Source organism: Spea bombifrons, chromosome 1 (assembly GCF_027358695.1).
Source record: "Spea bombifrons isolate aSpeBom1 chromosome 1, aSpeBom1.2.pri, whole genome shotgun sequence".
NCBI classification, from domain to species: Eukaryota; Metazoa; Chordata; class Amphibia; order Anura; family Pelobatidae; genus Spea; species Spea bombifrons.
In genome coordinates, this window is record NC_071087.1 from 129,785,715 (window position 1) to 129,806,884 (window position 21,170).

Consider the following 21,170-nt stretch of genomic DNA (forward strand, 5'->3'; position numbering starts at 1 on the left):
AATGTTAAACGATCTTGTACTAGGTTTTATGTACTTTTCAGCATTTGGTTTTCTGCTATTACCATATGCTTTTCCATCATCTAGAGGTTATTCTAGATGTATGGTAATAATTTTTATAAAGAAAAATGTTTGTGTTTTAATAAACACATTGGCCTTGTTAACCTCACTTTTGCCTCTGTGTGGGTTTTTTTTTTATTTTTTTTTTTACTAAGCATTAGAGGATGCCAGTTTTTGCCCCCCCCCCATGCCTTTTCTATTCATAATAAAAACAATCCATCCAATTTACAAACAATTTTGGAACAAGTGATATACCGGAATGGATTTATCAACCTGCAATTTATTGGATATCAAAGAGGAGGAGCTACTTTAATCCAATGTAATGAGTTTATAATAAGGACCAGGGCCGACCCGACAATGGAGCCGAATGGGGCAACTGGTCCAGGCGGCACTTCTGAAGCCCTTTTTTCATTTTTTAAAGCGGAAGAGAGAGGGGCGACGAGTGGTTTTCACTTACCAAATTGTCAGTACCCGCTCGGCGCCCCTCTCTCTCTCCTCTGTGGCTAGTCTCCGTGTTCGATCTCGGTGCTGGCTTTTAATGCTGAGCGCCAGAAGATGACGTGATTTCCGGCGCTCAACATTACAAGCCGCAAGACTGCTGAAAGGTAAGTACAAGGGGGGGGGTAAGGTAGATAATAGGGAGGGAGAAGAAGGGTAGATAATGGGGGGGGGCGGCAGGGACGGAGGGAGAGGAAGGGTAGATAATGGGGGGGGAGGTGGCATTTTAAACTTCTTCCCCAGGCAGCATTTTGTCTTGGGCCGGCCCTGATAAGGACATATTTATATTATATGCTTATGTATTTACCAGGCTAAGGGTTAGGGATGGTATGAAATATGGTCGTGAAAGTGTGTGGGAGCATTGACACATTGGGTCATCAATATTAACCACTTATGGGTCACAACACTCACATGGTCAGTGTACCACTGTTCCTATGTCTGCAGTGCCTCACTCGACAAACACAGCAATCACTAGATGTGTTGCAGTAGGTGTTAATACAAACAAACAAAAACAACAATACATTTCATGCCAAAAAAAGCAAACAACCCTCAACTTTGAATACAGGTTCATTACAAATCTGTCCATTTCAGTAATTTTTAATCTGGCTAATGCATTAAAGCATGCCTTTACTGTGAATTGCATAGTTACTATCTGCTTCTAAGGCATCAGTGAACCTTTATTTTAAGGAAATTTATAATGGTGCTTGACCTCATGATTACCCTACTCTTCTGATCATTCCCCTAGATCAAAGAAGGCCACATGCATTGTTGGAACTGCATCCAAGCCCATACCATGTTTAGCACAGGCCATACTGCTTTTTATACAGATTGATCCCTTTTAGGTGTTCACTTTGAACAGGTGAGGATTAAAACATTAAAAAGTTAATGGTGAGACACAAAACACAAGACACACTAAGGAGTGAAAAGTGTGAAGACACCGCATTGATTCTACAGCACAAAGTAAAATATATTTCATTCATTATTGTTATGACATTGTTTTCAGCTTCAAAGTTATTTCCAGAATTCATTGTTTTGTTTCTGGTTTAGCACCTTTAAGAGCAGCACTTTCTGCTCTCATAGTTCTCAAAGCCTACAGTACTCAGTGCAGATTTATGCTGTACCTGCATGTGTTACAGCATGCGTAAGCTCTTTGGTACCAATCATTTCTTTAGTGATAGTGCTGGGCAGACTTTTTTTTATGAAAAACAAACAGGAATCTATAGACATCAATCCATGAAGGAGATTCTTAAACCTATAAGAAAAATTGACTTTTGTCAGTTTTATGTGATACTTTGTGATATGTCATAGCCATTACACATAGTTCACTATTTATCCTCATCAGAGATATTTGGAAATGACATTTGAAATGAAATGTCTACATTCTCTTAGGGAACTTTTCACGTTGGAAAAGACTGAGTCTAACGTTGAATTTAGGGGCCAGTCACAATTACTAAAGGATTGAATTGACCCATGAGCTAAAAAATCTGCTTCATATAATGCCTCTGTTTAAATATACATATATATAGTGAACATCTCTACATTAAGCTTTTGAAATAGTTTTTGAGATAATACATTTTGTGGTGACTACTACAAACTATACCAGCTTAGCTATGTTTATCAATTGAATATACAGTCATGATGCGTCTCTTTCTACTAAATTGTAAAGGGTCATTGGTCATTTCATTCCTTCTTTTTTTAAATACAGACATCTTAACCCTACCAGCCTTAAGAAGTTTTGTGCTAAATAAATAGATACAGATCAGTTTATAAGGCATGTCAGACATTCTGGCTGGCAAAATGGCTGGGTTTGGGCCTAGACCATAGTATTCCTTGCTTCCCTATGACTCATTTAAAATTGAGAATAATCACCTGCTTTTATTCTTAGAGTACTTAAAAATTGCCACCAGCAGGAAGTTCAGACGTGAACAGTCATACGATTCAATATCTCAATTCATAAATCATTATGCTGAATGCTACAAGGGAGAACGGGGAAGGAAAGCCAAGGTGCTGGCAACATCTATGATGTTTCAACAAATCCCTCATGTGTAACTCCAAGACATAGCATGGCAAATAGAATTTGTTGGCAGATAAGGAGCATATCGTCCATCCAGTCTGCCCAATGAAGGCAGAAAGACGCTTATGACTGTGTGACTACAGAAAAAAGCAACTGTGGTGCAGAAATGCAAAAATAAATTAAATTGATTAAATTATATGTAATCTGAAAAAATATTTTGGTTGATGCAAGTGTGATAAAATTTGTGTTTGTGTGTGTGTTTTTTATATAGGTACATCTTTTAGACTTAAACTAACAAAGGTCAACTCCTGAGTTGCATTTTTTGAGCATAAAAGTCCCTGCATGTTTCACAGCACCGTTGGTACCATCTCATGTCCTGGCAGAGATTTTTCTCACGTATAACTTTGCAATATACTGGCCACTGGTCTTGAAGACATTTGAAGGTTAGAGCAGCTGAAAAATAAAAATAAAACACAGATTATTGCATAGACTTGGTAACAATGTGAATTAGTTATGGTACAATAATAACAACAAGTAAGAGAAGAGTTCGGTCCAACTGCCAGGTCTTACTGACAAGATGTTCAACAAAGTCACTGATGGTCAACTGGAATCTTCTATGCTGTCAAACTACAGCAGATGAGCGCAACTAGAGGCCAAGAGTGTGGATGCAGCCAATTGTACTTGCCTGTTTTGCAAATCATTTGCAATGGATCTCAAATAAGTTCACATCTATCATGTGAAAACATACAAACAGGGTTACCCAAGCCTCTATACATTTAAGCATAATGGTAATAATCACCTCCTTATGGGCGCTGTAGCATAGCTCTACCTGCTCCAAGGTCCCGTAACTTTAAAAACAGGCTGAACTTAAGTCATGTCACATGTTTACTCTGCTCCACATTTTAAAGTCCAAGGATGTTAACAAAGACCATATGATTTTATTCGGTCGTCTTTCACATCTATCAAACAATCAAACTGTGGAATATGTGAAGACTAGCAGCTAAATACACTAGCATTTTCTAAGTGTGTTTGGCGATATTGTGGACATCTATTTTTGTATCCAGTTATACTGATATCTCTCCCTCTTCTCTGTCATTGGTAAAATAATATTTGTGAGATTCTGCAGCATTTTCAAAGTGTATTTTTTTTAAGATATTCTGGTTGTAATCTGGCAAGGATCTAGTAAGAAACTACTGAAAAATACAGTATCGTTAGAAAATGGCAGGTTTGTTGTAGTCCAATGTTTGTTTTACACAAGGAGATTCATAAACTGAAGACTGAAATTTACAATTTACAATTTACATTTAGATAGAAAATCAGCAGGTGTCACTGCCTCAGAGACTTTATCTAGAAACAGCAGATAAAATAAGGATGTTTCTGGATGAATAAGCACGTCCCACAGTTTGTGCATTTTCATAATTTGGTTACTGCCCTTTCAGAATGCAGCCTCAGTTCTTGTGTCTTCCTGGAGCTGAAGCTCACAGAGATGAAAGACACATTTTAAACACTGTTAATGAAACAAAATAGGATGGAGAGATGGTGTAATAGCGCATTTAAGGACTAATGATTTGTTATCTAAGGAGGTCAGTGTGATAACAGATGTTTTCAGTAACCTAGGTAAATATCTGCAGCAGGTTGCGTCCACCATATTTGTTTTCTAAAATGGAGAGATTTGTAGTTGAGCCTTTGATGGTCTTGATATCTTTAGAGGGAGTCCAGGAGAAATGGAATTATTTAAGAGATGTTCTGCTAAAGGAAGCAGAACATTGCATTAAATATGTTAGTAAGAACAAAGGGAACCACTGTGGTACTCCACAGATGTGGCACAAATATTGAAGGAGGAGATAAAGATCTAGCCAACGTCCTAAATAAATACTTCTGTGCCTTTTTTAAAGAGGTGTGAAACTGTTCCGTTTTTAAAAAGGTGAAAACACCTCATATACAAAGAAGAAACAAGGAAACATGTGAAGCATGCGTGTCTACAGAGGAAAAGGTTCTACTTAAACTCTTCAAAGTAAAAACAATTCCTCAAATGGATACGCCTAAAGTTATTAAAAGAGCTTCAGAGTGTCTTGGCAGACTTATTTAACCAGTCGCTATTGACAGGAGTGGTTCCAAAAGACAGCAAGTTGGCAATTGTAGTACCACTTGACAAAAATGGTAGCAGGGGAGATAATGGGCCACCTACAGACTAGCAACTCCTATGTCAGTAGTTGGGAATTAATGGAAACCATGGTCCAGGTCCAGTTGCAAAAGGTGTTACATTGTAGTTACAGATGGATTTAACTAGTTTGGTTTGATTTAAATGGTTTGCAAGATCAGAAACGGCATGTTTTTTTTTTTTGACTGGGTAACTAAAATAATAGACCAGGGAGGATCAAGTTTTCAGTAAGCCATTTTTTGGCATTTTTTGGCAGTGTTTGACTCTGGATGTTAAAAAAAAGTTGTGTGGATAAGGCAATGTTTGGACTACAGGAGAGAGAAAGTTGTAGTTAATTGTGTATATTGAGAGGAAGGCATTATTACCAGTGGGGTACCTCAGTATTGGAACCCAGATTTTTTAATATATTTATTAGCAATATTACAAAAAGTAATAATAATAAATGTAATAATAAATGTAATAATAAAAGGTATGTATTTGTTTACAGATGATACAATGGTCTGCAACACAGTAGAAATTCCTGGCGGAAGAAGCCAAATGGCAAATGATTGAAGTAAATAAGAAAAATAGTATGGCAGCTGCAGTTCAATGTTGATAAATGTAAAATAATGCACTTGGGCACACTGTTCTGTCAGTGACAACAGAAGAGAGGGACTTGGGAGTAATTATTTCTGAGGAGTTAATGGTAAGTAGGGAATGCAATAAAGCATCTGAAAAGCAAGCAGGGTGATAGGTTGTATAGTGAGAAGCATCAGTAGCAAGACATGGCTTTGTCACTTTACTGATCTCTAGTGAGACCTCACCTAGAATATTGTGTAGAGTTCTGCATATGCCATCTCCAGAAGGATATTGACATACTGGAGAGGGTTTAGGGGTGCAACTAAATGGTAAATGGTTTGCAAGATAAAAAATATCAGGGAAGACTAAGTGATATTACTATCTATAGTTTGGAAAAAAGAGGGGGTAGTAGATAAGTGGAACAGATTCCCATTATTAGAGGTACAGTGAGGGAAACTAAACATGCAGGGCATAGACATAAAGCTATCCTGACTATGGGACCAAGGACTGATTGGGGTTTGAGTCTTTACATCAGAAACAAAATGTGCAGCCTAAATGGACATCTGCTGTCACATTCTATGATACTGCACCAATCATAAAGCTGTTGTGAAAAAAGTATTACCCATCCTTGATATATAGCCAGAGACATATTTATATGAACATATATGCTAACAACAGGCTCCTGTGTGAACATCCAAATTCCTTTTTGAGGAATCAGTCACTGATGACATTATTAAATTCATACCTTTAAACTTAACTCCAAGTTTTGTGAGATATTATTACACTTATAGACTCAGTTCACAGTTTAGGCTGACATTATTACACACTTACTTAATCCACAGTTTAAGTGAAATATTACATCTTTACTTCTTAATTCACCCTCTAGGATGAGATTGTCATGCCTTACTCTTAATTCACAATTTAGGGTGGCATTACTATGTGCTTATACTTAATTCACAGTTTATGGGGAGTTCGGCTAGTAGGTATGGTGTTGTATTGCTGTTATAGCCACTGTTGTGGATAACATAATATATACATTTCAAATGTTAAAACAAGACGTCATAATCTAAAACTAGACAGTCAAAGCCTTAAACGCAATGTAAGAAAGGTTTACTTTGTTTAGAAGTTAGTAGATATGTGGAAGAACAAAATGGTAATTGTTAATACAGCAAGGAAATGTAAACATTTAAATATATCCTGAATCTTAGATGAGATTAAGGATTGATTACGGTTTGAGCCTTTACAAGAGGAAAAAAGGCAGACTAGATGGGCCAAATGGTTCTTATCTGCTGTGAAATTCTATGTTTCTATTAAGACAATCGTCTATCTACCCAATATGCATAAGGATGGATTATTGCTTAGCTTAATTCGGAGATAAAGGCCCAAGAAAGAACGCTCATTAAGCATTCAACTCCCAGCACTGAAAGCTCCAAGTCTGTACCCACAGGAAAAATATTTGCATGGCATGAATGCTTGCCGAATAATCTTAGATTACGCGCTGCTGTCCAAAAGTTACAAATCACTTCATAAACGTTCTTCGCCGTCTAGACATACAAACTAAGGATACTAAGATACAGTAAAAAAAGAAACATTCCAAGTATTTATCAGGTAATTTTCTTGTGTGCTTACCAAGTCGAGGTGAAGTAATTGTATTAACATTTATTTTCTCATTGCAAGCCTGCAGATGACATGGTCGATATGCTGCTGGTTTCTCAGATGAAAAGCATTCATTTCCATGTCTTCCAGTAATCTTGTGCATGCATTGAATTACTCTTGATTGCATTCCTTTTCCACAAGTCACCGAACACTAAGTGCAATAAAAAAACATTTTATTTGATACCTGAGATGCGGAGTACTATAAATAAATTAGATTTAATGCACTATACATGTTAAGAGTTAGGTTTGCATAAAACACCAGACAGTCTTAAATAGACTGCCAAATCATTTTAGTCAACTTCTATCCAAAATGCTATAAAAATCTATTTTCCAAAGGTTCCATGAAAATACATATGGACTAAATTATTTTTTTTTTATTACTTTGTAACCCACAGCATTCACCAGACTGATCGATATTTAAAATAGTTTATGTATGCATGTACAGTAAACCTAGTGTTTACTTCTTCATTATCTAAAAAGATGGGACACACTGTTTCTTTAGACATTTTCTAAATGGTCATTCTTTTATACTAGGTGTCAAAAACCCCTTACAAAAGCATAGACTGTGCTTTACCAAGTATCCTCAATTGCCCTCAGTTTAGTGACATCAATAAATTAGAATCTTATCTTGTTCTTGTTAGGAAACAACTCACTTACATATTTACCAAAATATTGCATAAGGGGAATTCTCTGTTTATGTTAGTATGAAACCAAGATGACAACCTACACATACATAAAAGCACAGCCATCTCCTTGAAAAAGATCTAGTAAGATGCATCAGCTGTTACAATGTCTAGATTTATTATCTTTTTATTACATGCTGTAATGTAGATTGAAAATATTGTTTACTTTTAAAGTTAACTATATAGCTTCCCCAATGACTCAGTATCTCCTGTATTCTCCTGCCAAGCTCCAATATGGAGGTTCCCTCATGACTGAAACTGGCTGCGCAGTCCAGCTCTACTTCCAGTAGAAAGTAGCAAATCAGTATTAAAACCGCAAGGACGGTACCGGTACGATAATGTGCCAGTCTAGACATAAACTGCATTATTCTATTGAATTGGATAGGCAAGTTTTACTTGGGGTACATAGTATCCTAACAGTAGGTGCTTAAATAGAAAATACTTTATTTGCACTATGGACTTGACTTGTGCAAACAGGCCAAAGATGATTCAGGCAGATTTTTTGTTTCATTTTTGGTCCATTCAATTTCGGTCAACTGATTTAGTTGTCTGATCAGGTCATATGAAAAGCAGAGGGCTTTTTCTATTCGGAAATTAAAATTGTTGGTATTCTTCTTTCTTAGTGTGCTTCTTGTCGATGTCTCCTGCGTTATCCAGAGCTCCCAGAATGCTTCTGAAAAAGTGGGGAGCCTTTACGCACATCCTTTCCACTGATTGGAGTAATAGGGCGAGGCTGTCCACGCAGAGGTGCATCGTGGCTCTGCCCTTTTGAGGAAGTACTCCAGGAGGCCACAAAAATGCAGTTGGACTCGAGGAGAACGAGACCAGAGGCCAGGTTAACAGAGAGAGAGAGAGGGAGATAGATAGCAGGGAGAAGTGGAAAAAGAAAGAAGACAGAATACAGAATATTCTGGCCTCCCAGTTACTTCTGCAAAAGGGTGGAGAGGTTTTACGTGGAGGCTCTGCACTTTTGTGAAAGTCTGCTGCATTGTGTGATCAGTGGTGGTGAACATGGCTTTCCATTAAGTATCATTACTATAATTGTCTTATTAATTCTTTCATACAATTTAAACCATTGCCACTAGAGGTGTTTGGTGCATTCCTCAATCTGGTTGAGAAGGTATGCCTGGATGCCCTGCCTTTTTGCAGAAGTTCACTGGGAGGCCTTTTTGGAGCAGCACATGAAGAAAAAACAGAAAGAAGTACAAGAAAAGGCAAGAGAAGAAGCGGAGCTGTGCAGCAAAGAGACAGGGAAGGGGCTGGCAGAGAAGGTAGGGAGACCTTCAGAGAGGTTTCAAACTAAAAATTTGCTTTGTTTTCATTAGTTTAGTTGGGCGTCCCTCCTCTTTCGGAGATTTATCCGAACTGACAAAAATCATTAAAATTCATATGAACAATTCTAGTAATGAATAACTTAAACCACTGGAGAAGAATAATCATATAAATCCCAAGAACAGGAAGTTGATACCACTGCTCCCACTGTATACACATAATACATATACTGTACATGGCTTTTGTAAATAATCACCATTATAGAATAAGAATAATGAACCCTCAAATGTAGGCGTTGGTAGTCACAGATGAATGTACAAAATACTCCCTGATTTGTAATGTCTGTTTCTTAACTGATTTAAAAAGTTAAATACGGCTACAGAGTGACCGGTGTGAAGAATGCATCTTACCTAATCAATAACACCTCACAAATGGCTCTAATATTAAATTAACCAGCACAGATTTACTTTGGAACATGTGTGTGAGGTACTATAAAATAACTTAGGCATTAAGTCAAGTTGCATGTTACTGACAAAAACAACATTAATTTTAGCGTACAGCATATAAAACTCCCTTGCCAACTGAGTAATTCTACATTTCAACAAATGCACAGACAGAGAAAATGTGTTAATAATGACCTGCTTTTACAGTTTGTATATAAAATGCAAAAGGACATTTCTGTGTTTTTTAACAAACCAATCCTACACTTGGCATATGGAGATATTACTCATATTTATTCATTTTGTTCGCTGCCAAACATACATATTGGAAGTAGTGAAATTTTTAAGGCCAGTAACAGAGCAAAGTGTCAGAGCTAACTCCAGATGGACAGGAGGGAAAAGTAGAATTCCTTAATTAAGAGGCAAATTAGGAAAATAGTGAATATTAAATAGTTTTCAAACTATGAAAACATTTATTGCGACTGATTAACTTTTTTTTTTTTATAATGTGGGAGGGATTCAGCGCACAACAATTCAATTAGGGGCTTCTCATTAATCCATGGAACAAATACTCTGTTTACTATTTTCCATTTGTCTTACTGGCAATATGAATATTTACCACAATAGCCTTTGTTGTAATAATGACAAAAAATAGGATTTCCAGCAGAATACACGGTGTTGAAAATCAATTGAAATTACATATTATGGTATAGTCATTCTAAAATGCTCCATAAAACATAAATTTATATAACCTTTTAAAATAATTTTTGATTTCTAACGGAGAAAGCAAATGCAGCATTCCTCTGTTTCTTTTTGGCTGTGCTTGGTTTTACGCAGTCATTTCAGGGAAGTCAGATGTACACGGATAACTATAAACACTACGAGATGTCCTGATGATTTTTGCATTCTCTTGTGTTTTTTCACTCCTCCGAGTGTGTAGAACATGAGCAGCAGGAACGGAGGCAGACACATAGGCATTCTTCTACACCTAAAGCATTTTCTCTGCTTCTTTTAACAACGGAAAGAAGTTCAGTTTAGGTTTAGTGTTTCTGGGGTTACATGAAAATACCGTATTTGCTCGATTATAAGACGACCCTGATTATAAGACGACCCCCCAAAATCTGAATATTAACTTAGGAAAAAAAGAAAAAGCCTGAATATAAGACGACCCTAAAGGAAAAAAGTTTTACCAGTAAATGTTAATTCATGTAAACTATTTTTTTTAATAAAAGCTATGATTGAGAAAAATATTTTTTTTGTTTTTATTTCCTTGTATTTTCCAACCTGCCCCCAGTTACGCACATCTGCCCCCAGGCTTGCCACACCAATATGGCACTGTGGCCCATGATATGCCTTTTAACCCTCTATATGCCACTGTGCCCCATGGTATGCCTTTTGACCCCCTATGTGCCACTCTGCCTCCAGAAATGCCTTATACCCCTATATCCCATTCTGGCATTTAGGGGGTTAAAATGCATATTATGGGGCAGAGTGGCATATAGGGAGGTATAAGGCATTCCAGGAGGCAGAGTGGCATTAAGGGAGTTAAAAGGCATTATATAGAGCACTCTGCCTCCAGAAATGCCTTATACCCCTATATGCCACTCTGGCATTTAGGGGGTTAAAAGGCATATTATGGGGCAGAGTGGCATATAGGGAGGTATAAGGCATTTCAGGAGGCAGAGTGCTCTATTAAATGCCCCCTTAACGCCACTCTGCCTCCTGAAATGCCTTATACCTCCCTATATGCCACTCTGCCCCATAATATGCCTTTTAACCCCCTAAGTGCCAGAGTGGCATATAGGGGTGTAAGGCATTCCAGAAATGCCCTACACACACACACACACACACACACACACACTTACTTACTTACCGGTGCTTCCAATTTCCTGCTGTATTGCCGGGGCAGCGGGTTGACGTCTCATTCCGCGGCAGCCGGGAGGAGGTGGAGTTGGCAGCGGGGGTTTGTATGCGTCCGTCGCAAATACCTTCCCCGGCTGTCAGCGATCAGGAACTCTGGAACTCTGATCTCTGACAGTCGGGGAAGGTATTTGCGACGGACGCATACAAACCCCCGCTGCCAACTTCACCTCCGGAAGCACCGGTAAGTGCGTGCGTGCGTGCGTGCGTGCGGGGGGGGGGGGGGGCGACGATAGGAGGATCCAGGTCCCCTGCAGCGGTGCGGGGGATCTGGATCTTAGTCTCCTAATCAGACCTCTATTTGAGGTCTGATTAGAAGACGACCCCGATTATAAGACGAGGGGTATTTTTCAGAGCATTTGCTCTGAAAAAAACCTCGTCTTATAATCGAGCAAATACGGTAATTGGAATGTGGCAGGCAGGGCCAGACTGGCCTACCAGGATACCTGGCTTCATCCTCTGGGGCCTGTCTTGAGGCAGGCTATCTATCTATAAGTGTGGCTCCGGCCCCGGCTGCAGGAGATTTTTTTTTTTATTTAGATTTAACATAAAATGACTCCTACTGCGGTGTATGCAGACGTGACCCCGTGGTAAAAGAGAGACTGATTGCACAGTGTGCAAGCACCAGAGAGAAAGCTGCCAGTGAGGTAAGTGAGTGCGAGAGGGAGTGACCTAGTGAATGGGAGGGTAAGAATGAGTTAGAATGAGAATTTATGTAGTTGTTTTTGTGTGTGTTAACATAAATGTGTATGTGTACTTGTGTAGGCGTTTTTGTGTGGGAGCATGGATGTGTAAGTATTAAGCAGGTTGTTAGGGGCAAAGACGGCACATGCAGGCTGTTTTGGGGGACTGACCAGCTGTTTAGCAAAGATGGAGCAGGCAGGCAATTTGGGGGCAATGATATAGGGTGATGATTATGGTGCACCATAAACATACATACATATACATATACACATACCCACTAACACTTTACACGTACATGCATATACAATCTTACAACATACACAGACACTCGAACACCACACACTTACATTAAACACTTACGCATACATACACATATCCCCTCTAACACCATACACTTATACACTGTATATACACATTGCTACTCTAACACCATGCACTTAAGCATACATGCACACACAACTGAAACCTTACACTTACATATACACACCGCCAATATACACTTATACAAATAATCATACACACATTCACTCTCTCTGATAATCCATGCAGCTCACACGTCTCCCTTCCTCAAACTCCTTATTTATTTATATTTTATACTGAAGATGTGTTTTCACATTATACAAACTATACAGGTGCTCTCTCAGTTGGTCCCAGCCCATTGCATAATGCCATGGGCCACAATGATAGTAGAAACTATTTAGCTTATTTAAGACTAATGTGTTTTTAAAATATACTTTAAAATGCAGGGTTTGCCCCTGTTCTGAACAAAACATATTGGGGCCAGAAGCCGACATGTGCAGTGTGCCCAAAAATATCAATCGCAGTGCTGCAGGTCTTGTTACCGGCTTGCTGTCTTTGTAAGGTGACGTAATGTAGAGATGCTTCCTCAACTCTACAGGCTATATAGTAGGCCTAGACACATGTATGTGTATTCTAAATGCAGGTATTCTTTATAGCCAGGTCAGTGCTGGGGGGAAAAGCTGCGACAAAGCTGTGATGGATGCAACTTGATCACTAAGAGGGTCGCTGGGGAGCTAGAGAGAGTGATGCGGCTGCTGGAGCTGTCCTCTGTTTCCTCTTTCAGTTGACATTAAGCGGTTATAACAAACGATGTCAGGCCTGATTTCTGGGGCAAAGTCCCCGTAATTAATGGGCTTTGTCATACTACATTATCCTATGCAATGCACAGTCTAGCACCTGGTCTTTTTGAAACCTAGTAATGTACCTGATCTAGATACAGCTAGATGAATGGTACATATTATATTCCAACAATATTTTTCCCAAGATCCCACATTTTTTTTTATATTTTAATTGGTTTTAGGAATCATGCAAAAAAATAAACACTTTTATTTTTGCATGACCTTCAAAATTCAAAATTTTTCTAAATTGAAAAAAGACGAGCAATAGAGAGACTATATTACATTGACTTGCTAATGGTTGCAGCTGGATGATGCCAATAACAGTTATTATGAAAACCATAATTCTGGGGCCTTTACTAAGACAACTAATCTCTTCTTTTATATTACAGTATAACCTCTATACTGACCAGACACTAATTTACCTTTCCTCTGCTGACTTCTTGCTTCTTTTCCAACTCACCTCATTGTCTCTCTAAAATCGTATTCCGGAAGGCATTCTTCTACCTTAAGCTAAGCATCTCCAAAACTGAGCGTTTGGTGATTACCCCATCTCTGTCCACAATGTCTAATATCTCCATCACTATTTAAAATCCCTCAAGCTACCCAACAGAACACGGTGGAACTCTTGATATTATACTTGACTGTGCTCCATCTTTCAGCCCTCATACCCAGTGATATCAAGCTCACCAAATCGGCATGTTCTTTGTGAGCCTTTAATTGATATACACATTTCATGACTTAAATTATGCATATAATTGTTGTTTTTATATATAGATATACATGCTGTATATCTATATATCATCCATATCTTGTATTTTTTATACTTATTCTATGCCTACTATTTTTCTGTCATTCCCTGACACTAGGTCTATGTCTTCTTGAATACTGTGGGTTTAAAATCTGTGTTATTCCTATGGTAAAATAAATACATGGTTCAAACCTCTTGGTTCATAGAGTCAGGTTTGTTAGATTACATTTTTACAGGTGTACCTTAGACCAGTCTCCTGTCCTCCATATGTAGCATTTAGAATAATCTTCACAGTCTTCCATTTCTTTGGGTCTTGTAGACAAAAGACACTTCTTGCGAGGATTTGTGCACCTCACAGTACGATGACGTACACCCTTTCCGCATTTCAAGGAGCACTGAAAAGGCCAATAATATTACTGAGAATTGCTGACTGTACTTGGTTATAAAAATGCCAGCATCTGTAAACAATTTTTTAGATGCCACTTGTATAGCTTTTTCTATATTATTTACACTAATTAAAAAAATAAATACAATAATTAACTTAATATTAACTATATTAGGTTCTGTGATAGCTTAAACATTCTTTGTAAACAAAAAATGTATCTAGTTAAGACGTTTCCCTCCCACACATTTAAAACTTTGAGTGCCGGGATATGATGTCATAACCCAGCCCTTAGCAGGGAAGATGGTGGCCAGGATGGCTCATGACCTCATCTACCTCATGTCCATCAGGTATATTATAGAGCAACTTAACCAAAGGAACAGTGGGAATCATTCCACCAATGACTTGTCAGTGCAGGAGGTGTCCAAAAACCAACCATGTACATCCAGTATGTACAATACATCAATACCAAGAGATACATCATAAACTATTTATAATTAATGACAATACATTCATTGCATTTAATCTACATCATGCGCGTGTCACTACAACTGAGACCACACTCCGGCCTCCCACACCAACTTATAAGAGTTCTGATCACTGTGGTTAATATAATTTGGAATACACAATATACATATAATGAAAGACAATGCATTAATTGTATTTAAACTACATCTCATGCACATGTGTGTTACTACACCTCAGACCACACTCCGGCCTCCCACACTGTCATACAGTCCTGGCCCTCACAACGCTGGAAAGAAGCAGGTTTATATCCAGGGCAGTCTCGTTCACGAGCCGTTATCAGTGTCCCGTTTCTCAGCTGTTGTGTACATGCTGTCTGTCTAGTCTGAGTTCCTTTGCCGCATGTTTTAGAACATGGTGTCCACTCTGTCATCATCCATCTAGAGAAGCCAATTACACCACATGTTAAGCATTTAACAAATATATCTAATTAAGTAAATAGGATAGGTGCTAAAAAATAAACTTTGTATGCTGAAGGAGTGTTGTTACTTAATTAGTGCAAACTTGCCTGGGCAAAAAGGGAAAAAATGCTTTCTTCAAAATTACACTAGAAAGCTCACATTTTCAATGAAAAAAACTGCCAGTGAAATGCAAATGTCCACAATGCTGGGAAGTCAAATGGTCATCAAAGTAATCTTGTTTCCACAAAGAGAAATTGCTTTCTACATTCTACTTTCTACATTTTTTTTGGATTTGGGCCAATTTTGTTTTACTGAGCTTGAAAACACAATCACCCTTGCCAGAAATATGTTGATTTTTTTTTCTTTGTGGTTAATTTGTGTTTCTGTTGCACAGAACATCCCAAGTGGCTCCTTGTAGGATATGAATAACTCTCAATTAATATATATCTACACTGAAACCATTAGGAATCATAAATAAAAGTGCAGCGGGGAAAAAATGGACATTTTACTTGTGTCCGGCTCTGCCAAAGTACATTAAGCAGGGCCCTGAAAAAAACACATCCTTCCCATCAATGAAGCATACTACTGAAGAACATCTGGAGGGAGGTGGCTTCTCTTTCGTTTTACAGTGGGAACTCAATGGAACACCTGCATCCTACACCAAAATCACTGGAGCCCTGGTCCCTCCGGCGATAAAGTACTACTTGATTGTAAAAGCTGCATAACATATTGTATCCAAATTCTGGCAATGGTCCCCAAATCCCCAAATAATATGCATATTTGTATTTATTTTAGTTTTTTAATTAATCCTCAATGACACTCGGCTTCCAACACAAGACAGAATGATTTTTATAATTTTGTCATAATTTGGGATTTTTTGGTGGAGGTTCCCTGCTTACAAAACATTACTTACAAAAAATTACTGCCACACAAATGTTTTTATGCTAGCATAGAAATGTAACACAGGCCATTAAATTAAGGAATCTGTACTGGGAACATATTTTTACCTTGTTTGACAAGGCTGTTCATTGCATTTTCTGATCTGTGGTTCCGGCCTTGTCAGGTCCTTACAATGTTTATTGTCCACTATAGTTAAATTTTTATTCAGAATTTTTGTACAAGACACTGTTGTTTTCCTTTCTCCTAATTAGGAAATAGATAATGAATGTAATGAGACATGCACATTAACAAACAATGCAAAAAAAAGTGGCCCAGAGACATAATTTTTTATTCTACATGGCAATAATAAAAATTAAACATTAATAAACCTTTCTAACCTACAATACTAGTTTTTATTTATTTAAATTGTTGTGCTGCATAGATTCACAGAAAAATGTTTCTATACAACAAAACCCCAAGTGTGTGTATGTGTATATGGTCCATGGCACGCAACTTTAGGGTAATAGGTAAATGGAACAGGCTCCCATCAGAAGTAGCAGAGGCTAATACAATGAGGGAATTTAAACATGCATGGGATGGGCATAAAGCTATCCTGAATCTAAGTCAAGATTGGGGACTGATTAAAGACTGAGTCTTACATCAAGAAAAATGGAGTGAATGGTTAACTGCCGTCAAATTCTGTCTCTTTCTAGGAAGCCCATCTGGCACACTAGGCAGGCACACGCTAGGTGGGCCACTGGTCAACAGTGCTGCAGCAGACTGAATGCTGTAGTGCAGGGGCATCCAACATGTGGCCCGCGGGCCAAATGCGGCCCGCGAGACCTCGAGGTGCGGCCCGCGTAAAATCGGCAGCCAGGGCAACCGATCTTACGCGGGCCGTACCTGGAGCCCTGCTACAACAAGAGCCCTGCTACTTACCAGCAGAGTTCACGTGACATCACATGACTCTGCTCCAGTCCTGCTTCCTCTGTGCAGTACGAGAGAACGCAGAGGGAGGCAGCGCCCCCTGCTGAAGACTGTGAGCGGCATCGAGGAGCTGCAGTGCAGGTAAGGGGGTGGGGAGGGTGTTTGAATAAGTATGCGTGATTGAGGGAATGAATCTGTGAATGAATGAATGAGTATATGAATGAATGAGTGTGTGTGATAGCATGGATGTGTAAGTGCTGGAACCTAGGCATAATGGGACTGTGATTGCTGTTAGCAATCACACTCCTATCATGCCAAGTCAGCCAGTACATGCTGAAACCTAGCTAGCTGCCCCCCTTATGTACTGATGCTGCCAGCAGTATGGGGTCTGCACATCTCTTACAGCCACCCTGTGCCAGCATGTCCTGGCTGACTTGGCATGATAGGAGTGTGATTGCTAACAGCAATGACAGTGCCATCATGCCTATGTTCCAGCATTTACTGGTTGGATGTGTAAGTGCTGGAACCTAGGCATGATGGGACTGCATTTGCTCTTAGCAATCACACTCCTATCATGCCAAGCCAGCCAGTACACGCTGAAACCTAGCTAGCTGCCCCCCTTGTGGATTGATGCTGCCAGCAATATGGGGTCTGCACATCACTTACAGCCACCCTGTACCAGCATGTACTGGCTGACTTGGCATGATAGGAGTGTGATTGTTAGCATTTACTGGTTGGATATGTAAGTGCTGGAACCTAGGCATGATGGGACTGTGATTGCTGTTAGCAATCACACTATTATAATGCCAAGTCATATTGCTAATTTTTTTTGTCCAATTGTGGTGTGTTACCTACCTTTATTAAAAATGTGAGTTTTTATTATTATTTTTAAAGGTGGGGGTCATTTTCGGTTTTGGCTAAGTGAATGTTTTGGTCCAGAATGAGTGCAGGCCCGCGCACGTATACAATTCTGTTGAAGTGGCCCACTGTAGAAAAAACTTGGACACCCCTGCTGTAGTGTGTGGTCACTGGCTGAATAAGTCGCATGCTGTTGAGCATAAAAACACAACTAATGGGTGCACATATCCAGCAAGCGGGCACACGTACGTCACTAGGCAGCGGCTGGCCTTAAAGTGCCAGGGTGGCCTCTGCATCCCCAATCCAGCCCTAGTAGACAAAACTGCTGTATTATGTACCTGTAGTTATAAATATGATAATGTTATCATCTGTATTGTATATTGTCTATTTTAATGTTGTTTTTGCTTCAGTTTTGTAATAATGTTATATCATTTTTTTGTGCTCTATAAATAAAATGTGATGTAATACACATTTCTCAATCTTTTGTTATTCTTTTATTCTCTTTTAATCAATATGACCACGTGTAAATAAATTTAAGGATTTACCTCCTCCACATACAGCGTCACAGTCTTCCCAACCAGAATGTGTCCACATGTACAAAGGTTCATTCACTTTAACATTACTACGGTTGTCTGTAACAGGATCGAGTGGGATTGTATATTCATAATGGAGCCCGTAATTCCGGTCATGAAATAGCAGCACCTGCAAAATACACAGGAACAGGATCTAAGCCCAAATCCATAGGAAAAAAGGAGACTTTAGACCAGGAAAGGAAATGGAATATTGGCACAACCTCCAACATGCAGTATTAAGATGTATGGAAACTATGCTGACAATTTCAGATGAACCCTCCTTTTTCCTTTTTTTTTGGCTATTGTGTGTGCATGCATTTTATTGGGATTCAGTCTAGGTTTATTAATTCATAGCACAACTTGACTCATGTAAATCTCTGTCATTTCTAGGAAAACTCCTAACAATACTTAACAATACTTATCACCCTAGCTGAGAGTTCACAGGTCGGTATTAAAAGGAGTCATTTAAAACTCTCTACCTTTACCCATAGTTTGGTTACTTCATTGCAATTCAGCGTTTCTTCGCTTTGTTAGGAGTGTACATACGTTATAAAACTTGGTTTCCTGCATATGACTCCGTTTGAAAATCCCATTCTGAATGTCTGATTTCAAACATATGTATAGTTCGTTCTCCTGGTGCTTTAAGCAAATTATGGCATTTGTACTGAAATGAAACACTCCTTATACATGTTATTAAATAACATCTTCAAGAACGTTGAAACCTGAGATGTTTCTTTCTCTTGATGGAAAGTTCTACGTGTATCACATTCCCCAAATGTAGGGTATACAACTTCTAGAAGTTGGAATTTCAGAATATTATGGAAGGATATGGATGACAAGAGGCCTCAAACACCTTCATGATGCATGCCACATGTTGTTTGAAGTGCACTTGTGGTTTTTGTTTGGTGTGACACTATTTTTCATATCCATATTGCAATACGACCCATCCCATACGGAAAATGACCTATATCCACAAATGAGATTGGTGGAGGCTGTTCTCGGAAAATGGTTTCAGCTCTTAGGTGCCCTTTTTATGTATATATTTCTATTACATTTAATACCTCAGTATTTGTGATTAAATGGCACTTTGTATTCCACTGCAAGTAGCAGACTAGCCATGCAAGGCCTTGCTCACCTTTTTGGTTTCTAAAGGTTTTAAACATTGCACATGGACTAAAGATAACTGTGAATGGCAAACAAGATGTTTTGTTTCAAAAAGGACATTTAATTTAGTTTGTGAAATATTTTCCAGCGATTGTGCCTCAAAGTCTATGGTTTTATCCTTTATCTAGAATAAATTATTTTTTTTACATGTAAGTTGGACCAAATGTCGGTTTTAATTCAAGAATTATACACCTCCTACACGTTATACAAATATTTCGATTATTAGTAATGTTATTACATCTTACCAATAAATGTAGAGGAGATGTTGTTGGTCCTTTCACAGAAATCTTTTCCCACAGACCTCTCCGTATGTAGTGCACAGTAGTTCCTGCCATGTGGAATGTTCCAGGGTCCTCGATCTTCCAATCATCATTTATAGATTGTTTTCCGGTGTCTCTAAGTGCTGTAAAGAAAAGTATTGATTAATACCCAACTCACAAAAGAGATCCTGGGGGTATCATTCAAATCGTTGGTCACCAGCAGAGGATTTATGTTTCTTGATTAATCCGACTCAGAGCCGGCTCCTCTCCCAGTGTCCATCTGCACCCATAGAAGGAAGAGTGGGGGAACTTTAGGTCACAGGGTGTGCTCTGATTGGCTGATCGATGTTCCTATTCTTTCCTTCCATGTTACATGGGATTGTGTGCCCAGTTACAGGGAATGTAGGAGGTTGTGCCCTGCTATTAGAGGACTGGAGCCCCCAGACAACAAAGAAGTGTCTTGAAGTGCAATGGGTTACAGCTACTCTAGGTCAATTTAAAGGAGCATGTGCAAAGCTTTTCCATCCCTGTGTTCTGTGGTATATCTAATGTTATGTTGTGCTCGACATTTTTGCAAATTTCCCTGATATGAATGGAACAGTCTACACAAGGAGCTATGTACTACTTGCCAACATTCCTGTCTAATGAAACAAGTCCCAGACTTACCTTCCTTCCAAGCCATGTGCTCCTGTTTATGCTTTATTCTACTGTATATATCAGTCTTGTTCCTGATCAGCCAGTTTTCATCAATACAATCTATTCTTGTATACCAGCCTGGTGTGAGACTGTTCTCTCTTACCTGTACTTACCTGTCTATCAATATGCATCTCGGAGTACAGACAGAGCCTCAGATATCCCCTGCAATTGGGCTCCTACCCGACCTGCTGGCCTCGGGTCCTGACATACACATCCATGCTCAAACACAAGTACACATCCATACTCTCACACACACACAAGTACACATTCTTGTTTACACATATATATATATATATATATATATATATATATATATATATATATATACACACACAAACACATGTACATACATCCCACCTCCCTCTCACCGCTCCTGCCGCTTGCTTTCTGGCTGCTCGCACACTATGTGAGCAGCCTTGGGTTTCAATGCGGGGTCACATGACCCCCGATACGCTCCTCTCTCCCAGTGCCAGTTAAAAATAGTTTAAAAAGGGACCTTCTGACCTGGATCGGTGTGGTCCAGGTTGGAAGGGCCCTTTCTAAACAATTTTCAACCGGTACGAAGAGACAGGAAGAAGGGGTCACAGAGGTTGCACCGGGCCTTCTAGAAGCACGGGCCCCGTCGCAGCTGCGACCGATGCGACCTCTGTAGCTATGCCAGTGTTTAGTAATGTTG

The 21,170-nt window shown here is 39.0% G+C and overlaps 1 protein-coding gene across 1 annotated transcript in view; it reads right to left on the reverse strand.

The window, feature by feature from the left end:
• Positions 1-2,810: 2,810 nt before the first annotated feature.
• Positions 2,811-21,170, reverse strand: part of ADAMTS19 (ADAM metallopeptidase with thrombospondin type 1 motif 19) — an 82,247-nt gene continuing 63,887 nt past the window's right edge. Inside the window, exons 17-23 of the mRNA XM_053473656.1 lie at positions 19,784-19,941; positions 18,348-18,504; positions 16,146-16,281; positions 14,913-15,117; positions 14,073-14,225; positions 6,918-7,095; positions 2,811-3,022 (exon numbers count right to left, since the gene is read on the reverse strand). Of these exons, the coding sequence (XP_053329631.1) occupies positions 2,871-3,022; positions 6,918-7,095; positions 14,073-14,225; positions 14,913-15,117; positions 16,146-16,281; positions 18,348-18,504; positions 19,784-19,941 (1,139 nt within the window). The 3' untranslated portion in view covers positions 2,811-2,870. The remainder of the gene's footprint in view (positions 3,023-6,917; positions 7,096-14,072; positions 14,226-14,912; positions 15,118-16,145; positions 16,282-18,347; positions 18,505-19,783; positions 19,942-21,170) is intronic.